This window comes from Myotis daubentonii, chromosome 11 (genome assembly GCF_963259705.1).
Source record: "Myotis daubentonii chromosome 11, mMyoDau2.1, whole genome shotgun sequence".
NCBI lineage: Eukaryota > Metazoa > Chordata > Mammalia > Chiroptera > Vespertilionidae > Myotis > Myotis daubentonii.
Window position 1 is genome coordinate 7,099,271 of NC_081850.1, and position 17,874 is coordinate 7,117,144.

Sequence of the window (17,874 nt, forward strand, 5' to 3'; positions counted from 1 at the left end):
AAAGATAACCTACTGAATGGAAGAAGATATTCGCCAATGATACATCTGATAGGAGTTAATATCCAATATTTATAAAAAACTCATACAACTCAACACCAAAACCCCCCAAATAATCCAATTAAAAATGGGCAGGGGACCCAAATAGATATTTATCCAAAGAGGACATACAGATGGCAATAGACATATGAAAAGATGCTCAATGTCACTAGTCATCAAAGAAATGCAAATTAAAACCACAATGAGCTATCACCTCACACCTGTCAGAATGGTTGTCATCAATAAAGCAACAACAAGTGTTGGTGAGGATATGGAGAAAAGGGAACCCTCCTTCACTGTTGTTGGGATTGCAAACTGGTGTAATCATTATGAAAAACAGTGTGGAGGTTCCTCAAAATATTAAAAAATAGAACTACCTTATGACCCAGCCATTTCACTTCTGGGTATTTATTTGAAGGAATCCCAAACACTAATTTTAAGAAATAAATGCATCCCTATGTGCACTCAGCATCCTATCTAATAAAAGAGAAACATGGTAATTAGTGTACCTCTGCTACCCTTCCCATTGGCTAATCAGGGCGATATGCAAATTAACTGCCAGCCAAGATGGCGGCCGGCAGCCAGGCAGCTTGAAACTAACATGAGGCTTGCTTGCTTCAGTGACGGAGGACTCCAACGTTTCCCGCCTGCCGCTGCCGGCCTCTGAGCTTGCAGTTTGAAACATTGTTACAAATATAGAAGCTAAACAAAACCCCAGAAACCTGCTTTCAGCCAGCTGGGATCTCAGAGCTGGAGTCGATACAGAGTTTCGATTATAGAACCCAAACAAACCAGATACCTGCTTTCAGCAGCTGAGGCCTAAGAGCTGGAGCCAAGCCTCAGAACTAAAGCTGGCCCAGAATATAATAAGAAAAAAAAAAAAAGGAGCGGTTGGGAGTTTCAGTCACCCGCCAGCCTGAAAACAGCCCTCAGCCCCTCACCCAGACTGGCCAGGCACCCCAGTGGGGACCCCCACCCTGAAGGGTGTGTGACCAGCTGCAAACAGCCATCATCCCCTCACCCAGGCTGGCCAGGCACCCCAGTGGGGACCCCCACCCTGATCCAGGACACCCTTCAGGACAAACCAGCTGGCCCCCACCTGTGCACCAGGCCTCTATCCTATATAGTAAAAGGGTAATATAGCCGAAACCGGTTTGGCTCAGTGGATAGAGCGTCGGCCTGCGGACTGAAAGGTCCCGGGTTCGATTCCGGTCAAGGGCATGTGCCTGGGTTGCAGGCACATCCCCAGTGGGAGATGTGCAGGAGGCAGCTGGTCGATGTTTCTCTCTTATCGATGTATCTAGCTCTCTATCTCTCTCCCTTCCTCTCTGTAAAAAATCAATAAAATATATTAAAAGAAAAAAAAAAATTAAAGGGTACTATGCCTCCCAGCACTGGGATCAGCGGAGCCGCGAGGCCTCCTGGCACCGGGATCAGCGTGACAGGGGGCAGCGCGCAAACCCCCTGATCGCCCTGCGGCTCTGTGTGTGACAGGGGGTGGGGCCACAACCTCCCTAACCGCCCTGCTCTGTTTGTGACAAGGGAAGGCACCCCTGATCAGCCCTGGTCTGTGCCTGACAGGGGGGGAGCTCCCCAAACCCCTGATCGCCCTGCGGCTCTGTGTGTGACAGGGTGCGGCGCCCCAACCCCCTGATCAGCCCTGCTCTGTGTGTGACAGGGTGTGGCGCCCCAACCCCCCCACCCCTCAAGGGCCCTGCTCTGTGTGTGACGGGGTAGAGCCATAACCTCCCCATCAGCCCTGCCCTGAGTGTGACAGTGGCGGCACCCCAACCCCCTGATCGGCCCTGCTCTGTGGGTGATAGAAGGTGGCACCCCAACCCCGCCCCCCCCCCCCCGCCATGGGCCCTGCTCTGTGTGTGATGGGGTAGAGCCATAACCTCCCCATCGGCCCTGCCCTGAGTGTGACAGGGTGCGACACCCCAACCCCCTGATCCGCCCTGCTCTGTGTGTGACAGGGGGCGGTGCCCCAACTCCCCTATCGGCCCTACTCTGTGAGTGACAGGGGGGAGCTCCTCAACCCCCTGATCGGCCCTGCTCTGTGTGTGACGGGGGGAGCTCCCCAACCCCATGATGGGCCCTACTCTGTGCGTGACAGGGGGGAGCTCCCCAACCCCTTGATTGACCCTGCTCTGTGCGTGACAGGGGATGGAGCCCCAAGCCCCCTGATGGGCCCTGCTCTGTGAGTGACAGGGGGCAGCGCCCCAATCCCCTGATTGTCCCTGCTCTGTGCGTGACAGGGGGCAGTGCCCCAACCTCCCCATCGACCCTGCCTTGAGTGTGACAGGGGGCGGCGCCCCAACTCCCCAATCAGCCCTGCTCTGAGCCCGACCAGGGGCTGCACCTAGGGATTGGGCCTGCCCTCTGCCACCCGGGAGCAGGCCTAAGCCAGCAGGTCGTTATCTCCCGAGGGGTCCCAGACTGTGAGAGGGCACAGGCCGGGCTGAGGGACCCCCCTCTCCCCCCGAGTGCACAAATTTTTGTGCACCGGGCCTCTAGTCCTATATAATAAAAGGCTAATATGCAAATTGGCCAAACGGCAGAATGACCAGTCGTTATGACACGCACTGACCACCAGGGGTCAGATGCTGAACGCAGGAGCTGCCCCCTGGTAGTCAGTGCACTCCCACAGGGGGAGCACCACTCAGCCAGAAGCTGGGCTCACGGCTGGCGGGTGCAGTGGTGGTGGTGGGAGCCTCTCTCATCTCCGCAGCAGCGCTAAGGATGTCTGACTGATGGCTTAGGCCAATGGACATCCCCCGAGGGCTCCCGGACTGTGAGAGGGCACAGGCCAGGCTGAGGGCCCCCGTACAAGTGCATGAATTTCATGCACCGGGCCTCTAGTTACTTATAATAGCTAAGATATGGAAGCAACCTAAGTATCCATCAATAGATAACTGGATAAAGAAGATGTGGTACATATAGACAATAGAATATTACTCAGCTATAAAAAAGAATGAAACCTTACCATCTGTAACAATATGGATGGACCTAGGAGGTATTATGCTAAGTGAAATAAGTCACACAGAGAAAGACACATACCAGATGACCTCACTTCTATGTGGAATCTAAAAAACAAAAACAGACAAAACAGAAACAGACTCATGGACACAGAGAACAAACTGATGGTTGCCAGATGGGAGAGGGGCTGTGGGGGCTGGGTGAAAAAGCCGGAGGGATTAGAAAGTACCGATCGGCAGGCACAAGAGTCACAGGGGTGTAAGGTCCAGCACAGGGAGCACAGTCAGTAACACTGTAGGAACTGTGTGTGGTGCCAGCGGGTACTGGACGTATTGGAGATTTCACTTCGTAAGTTCTATAAATGTCTAACACTATGCCGTCCACCTGAAACTAATATAATACTGAATGTCAACTGTAACTGAAAAATAACACACACGCAACAATAAAAGTACATATGTCACTTCAAATATTCGGGAAAAACAGACTGGCACTGGGTAAGGCGGTGAGTTGCTACTTGAGGAAGTGAGCTTCACACTTAGTATAAGACACTAATTAAAGCTGCTACATGCATGTGTGGGAGATGGGCCTCTGGGGCCCTGGTGGGATGGAGGCGGAAAGGTTGTCTCAGACTCTGCTCCTTTCCCCAGGTGAGGGCGCTGTGGACTGAATTGTGTCTCCCCCTACCCCACAAGTCCTATGGTGAGGCCCTAAGCAGTCCTGTGTGAGTATATTTGGAGACAGAGCCTTTAGGAGGTAACTACGGTTAAATGAGGTCATAAGCAGTCACCAGAGAGCTCTCTCTGTGTCATGAGAAGACACAGTGAGGAGGTGCTGCTGGAAGCCAGGAAGAGAATCCTCCCCAGGAACCAAATCAACTGGCACCTTGATCTTGGAGCTCCCAGAACGGAGAGAAATGTCTGCCATTTAAACTCCAGTCTGTGGTAATTTGTTAGGGCGCCCCGAGCAGACTAGGTATCACGGAGGGTATCACTTTGCTGATGCGGAGTCTGGGCCATGAGTCAAGAGAGCCCAATGTTTGTAAACATTCCTTTAAACAAAAGCCATAGATGGTATTGCAGCATGTGACTGAAAGTCCCCAAGTTTTAGAATTACATCTGTATTTAAATACTATTCCTTAAAACATTCATTTATTCATTCAACAAATGTGTATAGAACCCTCTGATGTGCCAGGCACTGGGGTAGGAACGTACAACAGCACAAGCCCTAGCTCCCTGTCTTCCAGAGCTTTCTGAAGGTCAAGCCCGAGCAGAGTGGGAAACCCCATGGTGGGGCCAGTGCCGCGCCCAGAGGGGACCTAACCAGTGACTGGCAGTGGGCACGGCAGAGCGGAAGGCTGCTCCGCTGTCCCCTGAGGCCAGTCAGGCAAAGACGAGGGATGAGGCCTTCCAGGGACAGGCCCTGGTGCACAGAAGAGAAGAGAAACGGACGAGGACCAGCTGGAAACCGCGAGGGGTCCCTACGCCACTTTCAGTTTGAATTCTGCACATAACAGAGAATCCTGGGGGTAAGATTTTTAAAAAATGTGTGTAAGTAGAGCTTATTTTTGCCACTCCCACAGGCACTATAGCGTTTGTTTCCTTTGATTTTAGGGGCAGTCCTCACTGCGCCTCATGGCTGTGGCCTCAGGTGAGCAGCATGGTTCCATCCTCCCCACCCCGGGCCTTACTGTCCCAAATCCAGGTACGAACTCTGGCTGATCAGCAGCCATGCTCGCGGCCAACAGAATATTTAATAAACAAACATAAGCTTCCAAGTTTCTGCCCTGGAAACTGCTTGTGCCCTTGCTGGAAAGCAACAGCATGTTCTTAAAAGGGTCCGGTTTTCACTTCACGTGAGGCAACCACGGTACTATCATTTTGTTTATTAACCATCTCCAGATCCACTCTCACGGTCTTTCTAATATTTATGTGTGAAGACTGCTATTTACCCAAGGCTTGGTGGTGCCTCAGCAGCTGCCCCAGGCCATCGCCTTGGCCGCTCGGCCCTCTGGGAGGAGGCTGCTGTGACCGGGATGCAGTCAGTTACGCCGAGAGTGTTACTGGAATTGCTCTCACACGGGGACTCTGCATTGCCCAGGAAGGCTAGTCCCACTAAGCTTGCTTTTCTGCTTTATAAATGATCTCTTTCACAACTTTCCTCTCCCTAATCTCTCCCCCTGAACTGATGACTTTCATTGTCCTTTAACTGAGGAAATATCACTGTATCTGTGCCCATCTTAGCCTCTTCTCTGTTAAGGCCTGGCAAAGACTGCATTTGGCCAGTGGCCTAGATCCTGCCCTCTCCTGCCTCCAGCACTTCACTCTTTTCATTCACTCTGGCATGACCTCTCTTTTCCAGACTGGTCTGTTTCCTGGACACACACAGGTTCTATTATCTTACCAATTAAAAAAACTTACCCTCGATCCCACAATGCCCTCCGGCTGCGGCTCCGCTTCATATTCCAACTTAAAGAGCTGTTGCGGGTCTGCCCACTCACTGTTTGCCCCCTCATCCCAGCACTGTCTACTCGGACTGCTCAGGTCCGTTCTCTGCTGCCCACTCCAGGGGCACTTCCCACAACATCTGACCCAGGTAAGAGCTCTCTCCTTTTCAAACTCACTTCTCTCGGACTTCCAGGCCTCACCGTGCCTCCTACTCAACGCGCCTTCACCTCCAGCTCAGTCCTGGGGCTCCTCCTCTCCTCCGTGCTCCCTACCTGTGCTCTTGTCCCAGGGCTCCAAACACCATTTATAATCTCTACGCAGAGATTCTAAATTTAAATCCTAGTCTCAAGATCCCAGAAGAGCAATCCATCGCCTGTTCAACATTTTCATAGGACCTCAAATGGAATATGAGCCAAAGAGAACTCCTGTTTTGTGTTTTGTTTTGTTTTAAACTCCAAACTTGTTTCTCTCTTAGTTTTCCCCGTTCAGTAAAAACAACCTGCTGCTCAAGACAGAAAGCTGGGAGTTATTCTGTCTTCTCCCTTTCCCAGCAACGAGTCCAACATGAAACACATTCATTTAGCTGTGTCTCCACGGCAACCACCCTATTGCAAACCACCATCACATGTCTAGTTAGTTCCTTCTGGTCTCCCCTGGTCCATGCTGCCCTCTTCCACACAGAAGCTGGACACTGTTTTAGAAACATACATCAGACCCTATCCTGCTGCACCAGCCTTCCCCTGCACTGGGAATAAAATCCAAACCTTCCCACAACCCACCACTCTGCCTCCTCCAGCTCCACCTACATCTCTCCCTTCATCCCATGCCACTCGCTCCTTGGTTTATTGTGTACTGAGTGCACTGGTCTTCTCTCGGTTCCTCAACACATCAACCCTCTTCCCTCCGCAGGGATGCTCTAATTCTGGTCCTTTGCCCAGTTATCCCTCGGGTCTCATGGTAAATGTCACTCGTGTGGTGCAGTCTTCCATGACCACCCAACAGAAAGGTAGTTACACCCCTCCCTACCCCGTTATTCTCCATCAAGGAGGCCTGACCCTTCCCGTCTCATAACAAGTGTACCATTATGCAATTACTATGTTATTTCACTTTTGAAATGTATGCGTCAATGCCAACCCCCATCCCACTGAACTATAAACTCTGTCTTTTTTTTTTTTTTTTTTACACTGTATATGCAGTACCCAGCACAATGCCTGGGTACATATGAGGTGTTCAACAGATATTAAATAAGCGAATGAATATAATGCACTTAAGTATTTCATTTGCCTACATAAAGTGATTTCCTTTTTTTTTTTTTTTTTTTTATCAATTCAGGGATTAGCTTTCTAAAAACATCTAAAACATTTGGAATTTAGTTCTTAAATTGTACAAATTCAGATTTTTCTGAAATATTCAGATGCCAGGTATGGCTAACATTAAAATAGTTTGTTTTACTAAGGAGCTGTGTTTCCTTTGAGAATCACTCTCAGAGTCCAGTGATGTCAGAGGCGACATACCTGCGAACCCCTCTTGGTGTTTCTCCCAGTATGAAGGTGGTCTGGTCGGTGTGGTAGACTTCCTTCTTCTTCTGGCTCACGGGGTGTGCAATGTAAAGGGGACATGAAACGCCTCCTTCACTTGCTTGTTGAACTTCCTTAGCATGTGTCGATGTATCTGCCTTCATTTTGTCTTTATATGTCTGAAAAAAGGGAAGGAAGCAAAACGAAGTCTCAAAAATAGTCATTTTTGGTCAAATTAGGAGACTGTATTGTTTTCAATAATCAAATATATCATATTCTCCAACTGATATTATCATCAGAAGATGTTAACATAGATATTTAAAAAGACACATCATCAAAACAGAAAAGTAACGGTAATACTATGATGTTTCCATTATAGCTATGGTTTAAGATATATGTTAAAGATATACCTTTCCTAAAGATAAAGTAAAAGTAATGGCAATAATATATTTCTATTGGCAAGACTGGGCATAATGATACACATGCTGACATCCACTATCCTAAATAAGAATAAAAATTAGTGATTATATAAATAATGGCATAAAAATGGGATATTTAAAAATTTTAATTTGGTAATTTTTCTCAAAATTATTAAGAAGACTTTCTCAGTTTTTATGTAAGTAGTGTAAGTAAGTAGTCAAATTGAAAAAATCATAATCTTTACGTGATAAATAAGAAAACATTTTCATAAATCCCACTTTACCTACTGGGTTATAAGAATATTTAGTGACTTAAAGATGCTAACTACAGTTAATTGAAATTATAGATGGAATCATATTTATTTTACAGACTATGGGTTATTTGGTTAACATAATTGTTAAAAAGAGTGGGCCATTTAAACTATATGGCTGCAATTTCCCTGACCAAGATGGTACAGTGAATATGTGGAAAGTTACCATCCCATTCCCCAAAAAGAAATACGTGGATACAATTTGACAATAAAATTGTATTTGAGTTTAAAACTAAGAAAGGAAAATCTCTAGGTGCCCAAAACAAAGAAGTAAGATTAGAGTGGTGAGGGGGAGCTGAAGCTCAGTAGCCACCAGGGACAGAGTCTTAAGTTATAGTTTGCAGGACTCCATGTGTGGAGGGGAGATAAAAATAATGTTTTAACTCCCTGAATTAAAAAAAAAACAGCCATCCAAAAAAAATACAGTAGCAGTTAAAATTATATCCAATTTGCAAGTTAAAGCAAGAAAACCCCAAACTGGAGACACAGGACAGAAGCAGGCTACCTTCTTACTCTAGACAGAATCACTGGTGAAAAAATGAAATGCCAAGCCTGTGCCATTTGTGGAGTCTGACTTTGTAGAACCTAGGTGACATGGAAAATCTAAGTTAAAAACTAAGAACCTCTGAAAATCATAAGATCTCAATGAGGAGTAAATACAAAAACATACCATAGGAAGGCATCAATAATCTAGAGAATGCTTGTGATTCCAATTTAGGATCATGTAAAACCCACCATCATGTAAGTGGCAGATGCAACAAATGTGAGAATATATATCTGAGAAACTATAAGTAAAGCCATTTGAAAGACTTTAAATCATTAGCATGTCCACAAAGAAAAAGAATGAATCTATCAGTAAGAACTGTATATTATAGTAGAGGCCCGGTGCATGGATTCATGCAGTGTGGAGTTCCTTGGCCTGGCCTGCGGGGATCGGGCTGAAACCAGCTCTCCGACATCCACTGAGGGGTCCCAGATTGTGAGAGGGTGTTCTCGGGTGACACACCCTGGAATTGGGCTCCCTCCTCTCTGGTTCCAAGTGTGTCACCTGAGAACTGCAGCTGCCAAGTCACCACAGCTTGGCAGTTCCTGCATGGAGTGTCTCGCCCCCTGGTGGTCAGTGCACGTCATAGCTACAGATCAGATGGTCAAATGGTCGCTTAGGCATATATATATGCAGATTTGAGAAAGAACCAAATACAATCTCTAAAAAGGAAATATAGTTTTGAAATTAAAAATAAAGATAGAAACAAACTCAAAATATGGGTTAAACAACAGACTAAACAGCCCTACTACCTACAATGATAGTTGATAAAACTGAAGAATAAAATTACTCAGAATACAGTACAGAGATTAAATAAGGAGAGAGAAAGAAATTAAGAGACAGAGGACATACCAGAGAGAACAGAGAAAATGGAAGAGAACTAAAGGCATGAATCCTCAAACCAAAAAAGGAGAATCCCAAGTAGAAAAAATAAATCTGTACCTTATTATATCACAGATAAAAGGAGTATCTTTAAAGTACCAGAAAGAAAAGACAAGATATCCCACCAAGAAATGATAATCAAACTAAAGGCAGACTTCTCATTAACACCACTACCACCACCACCATCACTACCACCACCAGATGATAGAGATAATGCCATCAACATGTAGAGAGAGAAAACTGTCAATCTAGAACTCTATACCCAGTTAAACTATCATTTAAGAAATTTTCCAGACATACAAAAACTATGAGAGTTTACTAGACAAAGATTGTTGATGACATATTATTTTTCTTTTATGGGAGTTCAATGGAATTGAAGTGGCATATATCAATGAATGTGGGTAGGTAATGGCTTTTTATTTTACCAATATTTACTAAGTACCTGTTATGATCCTGTTACCATGCTCTGCAATTGAGAACAAAGGTATTTACAAATACAAAGGTACAAAATACCCTTATATAAACATACACAAAATAAGCTTAAGGGACTTAAAACTGACAAGCCTATTTTTAAAAAATATGTCTTTATTAATTTTTAGAGAGAGGAAGGGAGAGATAGAAACATCAATCAGTGCCTCCTGCTCCCGCCCCCGCCCCCCCCCCCCAACCCCCACTGGGGGTGTGTTTTACATCACAAGAAAACAAGAGCCTGCAAACTAGGAATGTGTCCTGACTGGGAATTGAACCAGAGACCTCTTGGTTCATGGGCTGATGCTCATCCACAGAACCACACTGGCTGGGCAACAAGCCTATTTTTTTAAATTTTTTTTTTGAAGATGGCACATCTAGATTTTTCTTTTAAAAAGAAATCATTTATCTCTTTAACATATGTTGAGTTTCATTTTACTGAAATAACCTGAATATAAGACAAAACATCCTATCTAATAAAAGCCCAATATGGTAAGTGTCCGACCATTCAACCATTGACCAGTCGCTAGGATGCACATTGACCACCAGGGGGCAGATGCTCTGACTGGTGGGTTAGCTTGCTGCTGGGGTCCAGCCAATCGGGACTGGGCGAGACAGGCCGGACATGCCCTGGAGCCCTCCCATGATCCCTTCTGGGCTGGCCAACCTCCCGCAGTCCCTCGTCAGCCGGCTGGCCCCAATCAGGACTGGGCAAGATGGCCCTGATCAGCTCTGATTGGCCCCAATTGGGGCTGGGTAAGATGGGCCGGACACACCCCGGAGCCCTCCCACAGTCCTTCCCCAGTACCAATTGTGCAGTGGTGGGGTCCCTCCACCTGGCCTGCACCCTCTTGCAATCCAGAACCCCTTGGGGGATGTCAGAGAGCCGGTTTCGGCCTGATCCCCACAGGCCAGGACGAGGAACCCCACCGGTGCATGAATCTGTGCACTGAGCCTCTAGTAAGACATAACTCTCTGTCATTTAACAGCAAACCATTTCTAATAAAAATAGATTTCTTTCAAAATCTGCTGTGACTCATATGAACAAACACAATGTTGAAAGTAGTTTTTCTAAATATAATAAATCTTTTTAAAAAATATATTTTATTGATTTTTTACAGAGAGGAAGGGAGAGGGACAGAGAGCCAGAAACATCGATGATAGAGAAACACTGATCAGCCACCTCCTGCACACTCCCCACTGGGGATGTGCCTGCAACTAAGGTACATGCCCTTGACTGGAATCGAACCCTGGACCCTTGAATCCGCAGGCCGACACTCTATCCACTGAGCCAAACCAGTCAGGGCTATAATTTATTAAATCTTAAAAAATTATTGATAAGGAGAGGAAAATGCTGATCTTTAAAGATAAGTTTGAAAGAGATTTGAAGCATTTATATTACACCACAAGAAAAAAAGATGAATGTTAAAAGTTTCTCATAAAAAGACTCATTATCTTAGATGATCTCTAAGAAAAAATGTTTGCATGAGGATAAAGGGAGTAAACTGAAAGAGAAGGAACTGTGCCAACCAAGAACACTCCCTCCTCATAGACTGCAATTTCTGACGCCATGGAGAAATCGTGCCAGGTAATGGCCATTTTTAGTTATTTACATGATTATGATGGGTCTTTTTGACTCTGGAAGCATTACAAAGCTCATATTTTGTGTAGATACATTTTTCATAAATTGATTTTATAAACTCCAGGAAAATTTAGCCTTTCTAACCAAACCTATCAGATATGTGGATCTTTCTGTTTTGGCCCTATGCACGAATTTCATGCAAGGGGCTCGGCCCTCGCAGCCCCTTGTAGCCTCAGCCGGCCCTCGCAGCCTTGGCTGGCCCTCGCAGCCCCTCGCAGCCCCAGCTTCAGCCCCAGCTTCATCCAGAAGGTCATTCTGCTGTTTGGTCTAATTAGCTTATTAGCTCTTTATTATATAGGATTTTAAAACCTCATTTTACACAATAATAAAAAGGAAAAAGCATTCATCTCTCACATGAGCTCAATGGTTCAGATTTCCATTTTAGTAGGTACTTTAACACTTTACTGAAAGGAGGCTGTGAAACAACATTTTGTTCATCTAACAAACATTTAGTGCTCTTGATATAAAAGTTGGTTTCACTACTTTATAATAAAACTAGAGGCCCGGTGCACAAATTCGTGCACAGGTGGAGTCCTTTGGCCTGGCTGGTGATGAGGGCCGTCTCACCTAGTCCTGACCGGGGCCGATGGGGGCCAGCCAGCCAGGGAGGAACCACAGGAGGGCTCCAGGGCGTGTCCGGCCCTCTTGCCCAGTCCCAATCGGCCAGACCCCAGCAGCAAGCTAACCTACTGGTCAGAGCATCTGCCCCCTGGTGGTCAGTGCGCATCATAGCGACTGGTCAAGCAGTCAACAAAATGGTCAACCAATCTGTTGGACACTTAGCATACTACACTTTTATATATAGGACTAAAGGCCTGGTGCACGAAATTCGTGCACTGGGGGAGGGTGGAGGTCCCTCAGCCCAGCCTGCCCCCTCTCACAGTCTGGGAGCCCTCAGTGGATGTCCTACTGACGGCCACAGTCTGGCAGCAGAGGCTCGGAGCAGGCGCCCTGTGTGTATATGTGTGTGTGTGAGTGTGTCCCCACTGGGGGCCTGCCCCCAGCCACGTTGGAGGTTCAGAACAGTCACTGTGTGTGTGTGTGAGTGAGTGTGTGTGTCCCCGCTGGGGGCCTGTCCCCAGCCACGTCAGAGGCTCAGAGCAGGTGCCCCCTGTGTGTGTGTGTGTGTGTGTGTGTGTGTGTGTGTGTGTGTCTGCTGGGGGCCTGCTCCCAGGCGCCCCTCTGTATTGATCTCTCAGGCTCCTGGCCTTGCCTGTGTGCTGCTCTCTCCCTTGAGGTACGGCCAGGTCAGGGTGCTGTCTGTGGGCCACGCTTGCCTGATTGCGGATCGCTGTGGTGACCTGCGAGCAGGCCCTGCTGGGTGCTGCCTGCCCGTGGTGCCTGCCTGATTGCAGGTCACCGAGGCAATGCCTGCTGGGCTCACATTGCCAGGGTGACGCCACCAGCGTCCTGCCCCAGCCACTATGGGTGCCGCCATCTTTGTCACGGAGTGACGGTCAATTTGCATATTACTCTTTTAATAGATAGGATACTATCCTTTACAATAGTATCTATTACAACACAGATGCAATCCTTTATAATAGATTTCTTCACAATCCTTTAAAACTAATATAAGGAAAATAGTGCCACAGTGCAATTGCAATTGTAGTGACAGTTATAATTTATTATAAAGCAAAGCACAAGGACTGTGGCCAACATGAAAAAATTCTGGCTTTGTGAACTGGACTCAAACTCATTCATTACTACGTATGTCAAAGCTGCAACACTATGATACTGAGGCAACACATAAAGTAGCAACAGCAATGAAAACTCAAGTAATGAAAAATTCAGTAAAATGAGCTGGATTAGGAATTTAGAAGATGAGTTTGCTTGCTCAAGAAAGCAAAATAAATCTACTCCTCTTTCCCCCAGGGTATAAAATGGCCAAAATCTGGAACACTATGGCTATATTGATAGGAAATTTTGAAATTATAACATGAAACAGAAACCCCAGTTTTTGAAAAAATCCCCTGATTGTTCTAACTTTTTCTTAAAAAGCTTCTTCAAAATTATCCATCAAGATTTGCCTTGAGAAAGTACCTCTATATCTGTGATTCTGATGGTTTACTTAAGATTTACAGTTTTGATAATAAGAAATTATGAATATAAGAACTTTGTACAGCATTTGTATAAGTATTTCTGCTAATAAGTATTTTAGAAAGCTTGACACTGTTAGAGTATAATTTAGTTATTGCTATGTTCATGATTATTTCCATAAGTTATTGGATATTGCTAGGTATTTCTACTATAGTATTTGTATAAAAAATCAAATTCAACTTATGGAATCTTTATTAAAAAGAAAACAGTAAGTGTAGGAATGCAGTCATAATTTCTAGGTAGTATAAACATACAGTTAAAAATTCCATTTGATGATGAGATTTATTTCATGGAAATGGGGGTTCTTACGAAGCTTATTTATCAGAGAATACTGAAGTAATAATTCTAATTTATGAGTAACACATTCTCCTCCTTTGGACATACACATAAAATATAAAGCGGTCAGTTGCGAAGTCCATTGTCAAACAGGTCTAAAAGGGTAAAGGGTGGACTATGACCGATTATGTAAGTCCTAATTTGACTTAACTAATTAAAAACAAGTATATAATATGTTATCTTTACAAAAGTAATTATTAGCTATTAAAAAAAATCAGAATATAAAAATTGTTTAAATTAAAACATTAAATATATATTATTTCTATAATTGGTAATTGTTCCAATATATTTTGGCTGAAATAGTCTCCTCACCTACCCACAATTAAATGTTGAATTTGGAAATGGCTCACCTCAAAGACTTCATAAATATCTGCTTTGATTTAATTTTGATAAAGTTATAAAATTATTATTGATTTTTCTGATGTATCTGTAAAATGTGTTTGAAAATATATCATAAAAATTACTATTTAAAATTGTACAATATGTATTTTATAAAATAAAGCTATGATTATTTCAAGTTATAAAAGACATATATTAAGATTATAATAAATGAGAGGGCACTTTTATAGGAAAAAATTCCTCCTATAGTAGCCAAAGTGTATCCACACCTAATCAACTGTGCACAATTCTGTACAACTTATTTCTTTTTTAAAAAAATTTCATTTTTAAATTACAGTTTACATTCATAATGTATTAGTTTCAGGTATATAGCATAGTAGATAGACAACCATACTTTACAAAGTCTATTTCAAGTACCCACCTGGCACCATATATAGTTACTGCAATATTATTGGCTATATTCCCTATAATGTACATTACATCCTATGACTATTTTGTAACTACCAGTTTGTAGTTCTTAATCCTTTCACCTTTTTCACCCTGCTTCCCAACCCCTTCCCTGTATCTATGAGTCTATATACAACTTATTTCTTACTATCAAGTTTTAGGTTTATATTAGTCCTACCAGGGAAGTTTCTTATCTTCAGACCAATAGTATGAAACATTCAAATGATCTTTGATAATATACTTTCTTTTCCATTGATCCACTGTCTATATTTGAAGGCATCAGATCTAAACCTTACATTATTTTCATTGAACTCATCATTTTTGAAAGGCACACTTATAAAAGATAAGGCATATATAAATTTTCAATATGAAAGAGTGAGAAAAAATAAACTGACTTAAAAACTTTGCAGATAGTAATCTTTGATGTCAGTGTTCTGAGAAAATGTAAAAGTAAATATTCTTCCCTACCTCACAGCCATATGACTACATTAGCATTTTTCTACTTACTCTTCTACATATGAAATCTATCTTTATATACCAGGAAACTACACTGGGGTAGTACAGAGAATATTTAGGGAAAAGAAAAGCTCTTTCCATTAATAGTCTTTGAAGAAAAACATAATTTTGGAGGTAAATGACTGGAGAACTGTAGGGGACACCTACGTAGGAATAGCAAGGAAGTGAGAAAAGTTGATAGGGATCAATATTTCCCATACCCACCCTCGCCATAAAACACGGGGCAAGAAATACTGCAGTCAAGGAGAGTATGTTTCAAAAGCAATCATGAACAGTCTCCAGTTCCATTTGGCAGGCGAAATACGACCGTAATCTCTGCCATCTTTCTCAACCTCCTCGAGGCTAATTCCTGGAGATCCATCAATAGCTGGTGCGGATTATGCTGAGTTATTCTCTGCTCATCTGTCTCCCATGGAAGGCGATGGGCTGGTGGTGGTGGTGGTGGTGGGGGGGGGGGGGGCAGTGCACAATGAAGCAGAACAGCCCGAGAGGATGGGCCAGCTGTCCACAGTCGGCTATCAGAAATTACTGAAATGTTTTATTAAGCAAATTTTGGAATGAGTCTGTCTACTGAGCTGGTTTCTCTAGAAAACACTTTACAGACAGAATACACAGAACAAAGAGCAGTGTATATTTAACAGTCATAGGGACTGATTTTCCCTTAACCATAGGACCAAGCTTGATCAGTTACTGAGAAGATTGGAAGCAGGAAGAATATTTTCAAAGGAATGATGAGAAGGTCCTCTGGCTCTGACCCACTGAGAAGCCTGCGTGGAAGGAGCAATGGCAGTTCGGTGCTGCGATCGCCAGAGGACCTGCCTGCCCCAGGAAAGCTCTCTGATCAGCACCTTGCTCCCGAGAGTGGAACAGAGTCTCAGAAGCCATCCTGGGCATCCATGTGGCACAGGCCCTTACATTGACCTGATCACAGCAACGCTGCCACCACGCCTAAGAAAGGCAAGCACCCTTCCATTTGTTCCCTGTCATTAAGCCTTAATTAGTGAAGTCTGCAAGGCAGCGATGCTTTTGTTTACACATCTGTTCAAACAAAAAATTTAAAAAGCAGTGTTGGGTAAGGGCCAACACTGTAAACACATAAAAGTCAAACTTGCTTGTCTTTGCAAAGCAGGGAATCAGGGGTACTATACTAGTAAAAACATACAGCACGTGCAAATACATTTATTCAAATGGCATCCGAGAGTCTAAAATGTCAAAAACTTTTAAGGATCTTTGCACAAGTGTGAAGAAGCCTTCCTCAAAGTAATCATTCAAGGTATCTGGCAGGAGGTGGGAAGTGTCTCCCAGGACTCAGCAAACCTAAGGCAGCCGAGAGCTGCCCTGGTTGTCTTCTCTCCTAGAGAAAAGCCAGCTGGTTAGAAGACCTACCACAAACATATATGAAAGTCAGGTTTTCTGTACATGTTAAAAATCACATTCAAATCTGAAAAAAAACCACACTTAAATTCAAATAAAAAATGTTTTTTGGGGGAATAGATGGATTAAAGTTTGTAACTATAGCTACAATCTATCTCTATATAGAGGGGTGGGCAAATGTCGATTTTGAATAATAATCTAATAATATATAATATATAATATATAATATATAATATATAATATATATACATATATATATATGTATGTATATTATCTCCCCCACATTCAAAGGCTGTTAAATCGCATTGTTTACCCATATCTTCAGGGAAAAATATCACTTCTACTGTCGTGGTAAACAACCTGCTTCCCTATTTATAATGGTCTGGCCCTCTAGCAACTTCAGCGTGAAATTATAGCTAATTTGCCTACAAACGTCAGGTGGCCATAATAATCTGGCCACTCAGTGTATATAAAAGCCTAAGTGACCATCCAACTGTCTGACCATTTGCCCGGTAGCTATGAGGTGCAATGATCACCAGAGGGCAGACGCTTCGACCAGTAGAGGAGGGAGCTGTGTGTTAGGTTGCTGCCAGGGCACTGTTGGCCCTGAATCTGCTTCACACGCACCCCAAACCCAGAGATCAGTTTTGGCCCAATCCCTGCAGGCCAGGCTAAGGGACCCCCACCAGTGCACGAGACCACGTACCGGGTTTCTAGTTGTATTATAACTGTAAAGCTACGTTTGCCCACCCCTCTATCTTTAATACTACTTTGCTGTCTGAGTGAGCCATGAAAGGACAGCTGTATATTGACTGCCCTGAGCTTAGGTTCCTTTTTATCCACGACAGTCCATTTCTCATCATCCAAGAAGTTTCCCTATTTAAAAGGCAGACGAAGTGACAGCTGTGGGAGGACACACACTGCAAACAGAAATGTGGGAGCCCCCTCTCCTTGGGGTCTAACCTGAAGGCACTGCCATTCACGACCAGTGGTCAACCCGTGGGAAGGAGCCAGGTGAGGCAGTGTCAGTTGCCTTCACCAAAGCCCGCAGATGAGCAACCGGGAGGGTTTACTAATATCCCCAGTCCTCCACGGGCAGGAGGCCAGGGAGAAAAGTCCCTTTAATATTCCTACAAAGGCGAAAGAAGGACCGGAGCTGTCTGAGGACTGGGGGCGAGGCCTTACCCAGACACTTACTGTAAACCTTCGGGGAGGTTTTCTCTCTTTTGAGCCCATCGGGATCCGTAGGGTAGGGGATTTGACCTGGACTCCCACTTGTCTCTTCCATTTTTAAGTCACAATTCTAGCAGTCTGTGAAGAATCTCCACTAAGTGGTAATGGGCAGGTCCTTAGCATCTTATAGCCCTGATCTCAACTCCAATCTTTGTATTGAGTTTTATTACTGTAAACTTTTCTCTAAAGACTCTTTGAAGGTCTTATATTACACTAGGGGCCTAGTGCATGAATCTGTGCACCTTGAAAGGAACTGTGGGCCGCGAGGCTGCAGTAGGCACAAGAGTGGG

General features: G+C 44.4%; 1 protein-coding gene across 1 annotated transcript in view; it reads right to left on the minus strand.

The window, feature by feature from the left end:
- Nucleotides 1–17,874, minus strand: part of ERCC6L2 (ERCC excision repair 6 like 2) — a 123,094-nt gene that overhangs the window by 3,187 nt on the left and 102,033 nt on the right. The window contains exon 18 of the mRNA XM_059656405.1: nt 6,974–7,155. Within this exon, the coding sequence (XP_059512388.1) occupies nt 6,974–7,155 (182 nt within the window). The remainder of the gene's footprint in view (nt 1–6,973; nt 7,156–17,874) is intronic.